Source organism: Loa loa (assembly GCF_000183805.2).
Source record: "Loa loa unplaced genomic scaffold supercont3.11, whole genome shotgun sequence".
NCBI lineage: Eukaryota > Metazoa > Nematoda > Chromadorea > Rhabditida > Onchocercidae > Loa > Loa loa.
Genome location: NW_018108191.1, coordinates 478439 through 484749, shown reverse-complemented (window position 1 = coordinate 484749; position 6311 = coordinate 478439). Strand labels below are relative to the sequence as shown.

Genomic DNA, 6311 nt, shown 5'->3' with positions numbered 1-6311 from the left:
ATCTGAGCACAGATGAATATTTCCTGCTCATTACTTTCATCAAACCAGTCTTTATTTTTTTTGCAGGGAACCCTAAGGATTCCACGGAAGACTGTAAGATGCTGGTTTTAATATGTTGCCGAAATACTTTAGGAGAGGGATCTGTAGAGTGATTTTGAAATCTGGTTTGAATATTCATTGGAAGTTATTTCCCACAGAGTATTTGGAAATTATTAACTTTGAGTCTCCTTCTTGGAATTCTACCTCTCTCAGGTTTGGATTTAAAGCCCAGGTTGAGTTTACATCGTACAAAGGGTGGTCTGTTCGTCGTTCTGCACTGGACATCACATGAGTTCTCTGACACACTAAGACAGAGTCAGTGATATGCCAGTGCTGGGATCGAGGATGCATGTAGATTGTCTTCAAACTGTGTCTCTCCTGAAAGATAGTGTTTATGATGGTGAGTTGCTGCTCTGCACAAAACTCTAGCAGAAATCGTCCGTTGTAGTTGTAGTTTCCAATGCCATGCTTGCCTAATACACCTTTCCAGGCTTCGAAATTCCTGCAACTCTAGTATTTGAAGTCACCAAGGATTATGACTGTTTCATTCGGAGGAACTTTTTGGATAAAACGGCGTAGGTCGGTATAGAATCCTACTTTTTCCATAGGGTTAGCTTGCAGAGTTGGATCATACATGCTGAAAAAAAACTTGTTGCTTATTGTATAGTGGGAGGGGTAAGGAGATAACACGCTCGGAATGACCTGTTGGCAGATTTTCGAGTTTGAAGGCGATGGAATTTTTAACCATGGAGCCAACTCAGGTTGGCCAACGAAAGGTGACTTACGGTTCGGGCCTTCCTGATTATTAGAGTGCATAACCGGAACATGTTCATTGAAACTACCGTCTTCATGAAGACGAATTTCACTGACAGCAGCAATGTTGATGTTGAATCGTGATAGTTCCTGACCAACTAGAGCAGATTAATGCTCAAGACGTCCATTATTCGCATTATCAAGCACAGTTTTGATGTTCCAACACGTGAGTGCTAATTTGTGCACATCTTTGGGATTTGGTGTATGCCTTTGTCTTTTTGTCTTTGTTCGACCGCGTCAGAGGATGACTGTTGGCCGCACCCAAGCGGGTGGAGATGGAGATCAGCTTTGGTTAGGGCATCTTTTCCAGGGTCCTCTCCGCATGGAGCAAGCAGTGCTCTCCATGGAAAAGGCTGCTTGATCGTACAGGATGTTTCCGAACAAGGCTGTCATCATCATCATCCTTCTCTTAGATGGATGGTCTTACAGGATTAAAAAACCTCTTCTGTCCAGATTTGGTATCAAAGTTGTCCTTTTCCTAGTATAGTTGTCGGGAGGCTAGTGAGTCCATCCTGCCCCTGGACACACTTTCTCTGACCCTTCAGTTGAGACTTTTCCGATGTAGAAGACCCTATCGGAGGTATGCCACGCCAGCACAGCTCGCAACCTTGTTAGGGTATATGAGCTTCTTCGTGATAAAGTGTCAGTAAAGAAGTGCCTTGAATGTTATATTTTGCTTGGTTCTCACAACGATTGATTGCTATCAGTAATTACTGCTTTATGTTAGGAAAAGGTTAAAGGTATGTGATATAGTTCAGCGAACGATGAGTCTGTTGGGGTAGTGCGGGACTTGGAGGAGTGAGGTGGTGGTCTTTATCTAAACGGCAAAAGAAATCGAAGCAAAGCGGGCTACAGGGAGCGGAAATATGGGTCAAGTTGTACTTTACGTGTACTGAAGCTCATTCCGGTTTATCATTAACTTTTATCTGATATGATGTGTGTTCTAGTGGATGTTTATTGCTTTCTTTTGAGTTGAATTTCCTCCCTGAGGGACTGGTTTACGATTTGCTGTATGGTATACAACCATAAATTTCCTTACTATTTTTGTTAATAATGATAGGAAATGAGAAGTCTTTCCCTTAAGAAGGAGGAAATCAGACATCTGGCAAGTGTTTCTCCGTGGAAACTGAGTTGGTTTCCACCTTTCTGTATGATGCTCTTACATATCGTATTGATGATTCCATGAAATGTATGTGCATTGCTACGTTCCGTAGACTGACTGATCTCAGAACTACCGATGTTCTAAGTCGGAAAGAATGTAAAAGATGAGAGAATTATCTTGGTCGGTTGTATTAGTGAGCGTCTACTGTGTATTCTGAAAATACATGGCAGGATGGACTGAGAAAGAATAATCGTCCGAACTGATAAAATTTCACGAATTAAATTGGGGACAATTCTACTCTGAGATTTTCGTTCACCGCACCGTTTTACTCTCTCTTTTCCGTTTTACTGTATGTCAGTTTGCTATAATCTGCTGTAAAGCCTTTGTTGCAGCACTCTCAATCATGGTTATTACACAGTCTGTGCAGGTATTTGGAAGAAAGAAAACCGCTACTGCTGTTGCTTATTGTAAGAAAGGGCACGGTCTTATCAAGGTATTCCTATTGTTTGCAGTTAACTGTTAGTCTGTTCGGATTCGATGATTATTTGGTTTATTTGGCTGAAAAGATAATGTAATATTACGTGGAATTTCTCAACTTCCACTACAGTGAAAGGTTTTTTCCACTGCCTCCTGATCACCCGTTGTTTCAGGTAAATGGTCGTCCTTTGGAGCATATACAGCCGGAAATTTTGCGTATCAAACTTCAGGTATACGGTAGGGGAACAGAGAAGTTTTTAGACTCCATCATTAGTTTACTCATAGTGTTCGAACTGTGAGCAGCTGAGCATTTGAACTTTTCTTATCTCTGCCTGTTATTTCTACACCCTTTATTTGTGATTTATTTGGCAACTGTTTGCTACAGTTTAATGTTTTTAAAAAAAAATTTTTCCAGGAGCCACTATTAATATTGGGCAAGGAACGATATCAAGATGTAGATATAAGAGTAAGGGTAAAAGGTGGTGGACATGTCGCTCAGGTTATTTTCATTCTCATTTTTCTGAGGTAGAAGAGAGTAGATTCGTGAGTATTACCTGACGTGTAATATTGAATGTTGAACTCCTGATTTCTTGTGAATTCATGATCACATAAGCTTGTTCGTTTTGACGACTTATGTGACCTCATCGAAGTACAAGTAGACTTCCTAAACTACGTTTGTCTTTGGGGCGTTTTGAAACCTGTCATTTCTGTCACGGCCTCGTTCTTTTTCAAGCTTGAACTTCAAGTATAACACCACTACATACTCCAGTCCAAAGTATAACACTATACTCCGAGTATAACACCACTACAATTTTTATGCAGTGTGGGTGTTTTTACCTGTAAGGAAGGATAAATGTGGTTTTCATCCTTGTACTTCCATTTTATGTCACATGCATTGCAGCTTGGGATGCAATAAAAGAAGTGTAAGAAAAGGATGATTTCACAGCATTTTGCTATTATTTTACTTATGTTTGTCAGTGAATAATATGAATGAGTTATATAATTTTCACATCAGTTCCGATGAATGAAGCATACTATGTTTGCAGATTTATGCTGTCCGACAAGCTTTAGCGAAAGCCATTGTTGCTTATTACCAGAAGTTCGTCGATGAACAAAGTAAGAAAGAGCTTAAAGAACAGTTGGTATCGTATGATCGTAATTTATTGGTGGCAGATCCGCGACGCCGGGAACCGAAAAAGTTCGGTGGCCCTGGTGCAAGGGCTCGTTACCAGAAATCATACCGTTAAAAATGGATTTTGTTCTCTTACTTCACTTTTTTTGCAATGAATAAATTGTTGGACATTTGTAATTTGTCGCGTGGGTGTGTACATAACAATTGGCTTTGTTCCTGGTTTCACAAAAGTTGTAAATCAGATTAACTCATTCGGTGTTCATCTGGAGTATAGGGTGTGACGCCGATTTTCTTCAGTCGGGACAAAAACTGAGGGTTCTTTCTGCTTCTTTAGTTGGTAGTACCTCAAACTTGGGTAATTAAACCTTTTACTACGATAAATTTATTAATACAACAACGAACTTGCAAATATGACATTGATACAACAAATTAATAACGAATATACAAGAACAAAAAAGACAAATCACACCCGATACTTTATATCCAACCGACCTCAATGAAACACATTTGAAAAAATGGATTAGTGCCGAGGATCCTCCGCTTCTTCGACTGGGAGGGTCCTTATACCGTTTTATGATTACAGGAATTAGCACCCTTATGGAGCACCCATTGATGTTGGGTTATTTGTTAGAGCAAATGTAAGACGATATAAGCATGTAAAGCAAAAATGTCTGGCTTTCAGAAAAAAAGATTATTGTCCCTTTGTTTCTACTCGCGATATCAGCGACAGACTGGTCATGACACAAGATTACTGTAGGAGAGCGAACAATAAGAAACGTAAGAAAGACCATTTGACTATAACAGACTGAAAACCAAAGTAACAGAAAGATGGGAGGGTAGTATAAAAATGTAAAAATTTATAAAAATTTGAAAGAAAATTTGAACCCTCTTAGGTATTTGAATCTCACTAGGTAGTGAATTTCAGAGTCGACGAAAGATTTCAGAATCAAAGAAATTTCAGAAATTGAATCCATTGGGACTCCGTCGGGTAACGTATCCAAAAGCAGTTTTGAGAAAGTTTACCGGATGTAATTGCACTAACCAAAATGATTGAATGCAACTAATTATACGGGGTGGATTTAGATTGAAAGGTTCATGGAGTAGGAGGAAGAAACCGGTCAATACTGGATTAGTTTTGAATAATTTGGGGCTGGAATCAGTTTGTTACTTTCTGATGCGGCGGTTGATCACCTTCACAAAGCACACCACTTTACTTTCCTGGAAAGTGAATGAAATGAACATTGTTAATAAACGAGAAACAAATTCTTGATATCGATAGAGATGTAATAGTTGTCGTGAGAAAATAAAAGAAAGGGAGTTAAGAAGGTGAGGTAGATTGTTATTGTTCGTTGTAGAAGCTGTTATAATTTTAAAGAATGACTTACAGTGTATTGGTTCGTTTTGTGTTCGAAACGTACAACAGATTATCCTTTATTATCGTCTGGATACCAAATACAGTAAAGATAGGTTCAAATAATTCCAATTACAATAGAATGACTTCCAGGGTAAAGCCAGTAGAATAATGAGATTTTGTAAGGATTAGTAGATTGGGAGAGATAAATGAAGAGCGTTTGTGTGAACCTGAGTGTCGACAGATGGGATTTTTGCAACAATGAATAATTCTTAGGTTTTCTTATGTTTATATAAGGAGTGTGTAAGGAGAAAGGAAAGAAATACGATGCTTAACAGATATTTAGAAATAAACATGTTGGATATAAACATATTTATAAGATTAGATATTTCTACAGTATGCCCATCCATGTTTATAAGATTCGTTGTCATCCAGATGTGCGCAAATCTCAACATCAGATAAAGCTTCTTTAGACGATTTGAAGATTAGATAGTTGACTCATGACCTTAGGCATGAGAGAGAAAAAACAGATGTAAATGGAAACTATTTGAATGAATAATTTCATGATACAATTATTTCGGTTTTTACGACAATAGTAACTTTTGTTAATTCCAAAAACACTGTAAATTAGATTTCGTTGGACAGAGTTTTTTTAGTTATTTACAGTCTCGTCAACATTGCTAAGGCCAATCACTATAAGCACATAGGCCTTTCTTTGAGTTAGAAATTATATCTTCAACTCTTTTTTAATTACAAATGAGTTGTACATCGTAAAATACGAATTTCATTCGCCGTTCGTCTCATAATGGTTTGCAGGATAAAACTGTAAGCGGAATCGCATATTTAGCCTACGTGGATAGGCGGAGTGCATCACACGCTTAGCTACTACATATCTATGGGCCTCTAGGGGCTTCAATGGTCGTCACATAGTCTGATACATTTAACATTCATTTCAGGCTGGTACCATGAACTGGATGCAGTGTAATCATCGGAAGCAACTACACGTGGATCGTTTCAGCAAACAACGAAAGGTTCTGTAGAGCATTACGTAAGAAATAACAGGACATTCATTCCATCATTCCATCATACTGCCTTTTGGACAACGATATACACTGACCGATCAGCTACTTCTAAAAATATTCAAGAGTTTTGAAACACTTACATCCTTCAGTCAGTCAAGAACATTTAAGAAGCAACTACTGCCACTTTGGAATGATGAAGGACACGCTGATCGGGAAGCGGAACTCGGCATCTCTAAATAATCTCCTGCCCCATTTATAATTTAGTACCACAAACTCACTTGCATCAGATATTGAGGGGGTTGCCATCAAGCAGAAATTTGGTGCCATCAAACTCCTGTTTGACTTTGAAACTTTGAAACGTATACTTTTTAGTAT

The 6311-nt window shown here is 38.5% G+C and overlaps 3 protein-coding genes across 3 annotated transcripts; 2 read left to right on the top strand and 1 right to left on the bottom strand.

Annotated features, from left to right (window-relative positions):
• Positions 1–355: 355 nt before the first annotated feature.
• LOAG_11691 (hypothetical protein) lies at positions 356–675 on the bottom strand (the record flags this gene model as incomplete). Its single annotated transcript, XM_003147207.1, has 2 exons — positions 356–417; positions 567–675. 2 exons carry the CDS (start codon positions 673–675, stop codon positions 356–358), a joined length of 171 nt encoding a protein of 56 aa, XP_003147255.1.
• Positions 676–1006: 331 nt separating this feature from the next.
• On the top strand, positions 1007–1213 carry LOAG_11690 (hypothetical protein; the record flags this gene model as incomplete). Its single annotated transcript, XM_003147206.2, has 1 exon — positions 1007–1213. The coding sequence occupies one exon, from the start codon at positions 1007–1009 to the stop codon at positions 1211–1213; it is 207 nt and encodes a 68-aa protein (XP_003147254.2).
• Positions 1214–2339: 1126 nt separating this feature from the next.
• Positions 2340–3772, top strand: LOAG_11689 (40S ribosomal protein S16). Its single transcript, XM_003147205.2, has 4 exons — positions 2340–2447; positions 2605–2661; positions 2847–2930; positions 3478–3772. The coding sequence occupies exons 1-4, from the start codon at positions 2358–2360 to the stop codon at positions 3676–3678; spliced, it is 432 nt and encodes a 143-aa protein (XP_003147253.1). The 5' UTR covers positions 2340–2357; the 3' UTR covers positions 3679–3772.
• The last annotated feature ends 2539 nt before the right edge of the window (positions 3773–6311 follow it).

Excerpts from the sequence above, each read along its gene's own strand:
- LOAG_11689 (XM_003147205.2), top strand. The coding sequence starts at position 2,358 with ATGGTTATTACACAGTCTGTGCAGGTATTTGGAAGAAAGAAAACCGCT. Across the intron at positions 2,448-2,604 it reads AAGGGCACGGTCTTATCAAG|GTAAATGGTCGTCCTTTGGA; the intron begins GTATTCCTATTG and ends CCGTTGTTTCAG. Across the intron at positions 2,662-2,846 it reads TTTTGCGTATCAAACTTCAG|GAGCCACTATTAATATTGGG; the intron begins GTATACGGTAGG and ends AAATTTTTCCAG.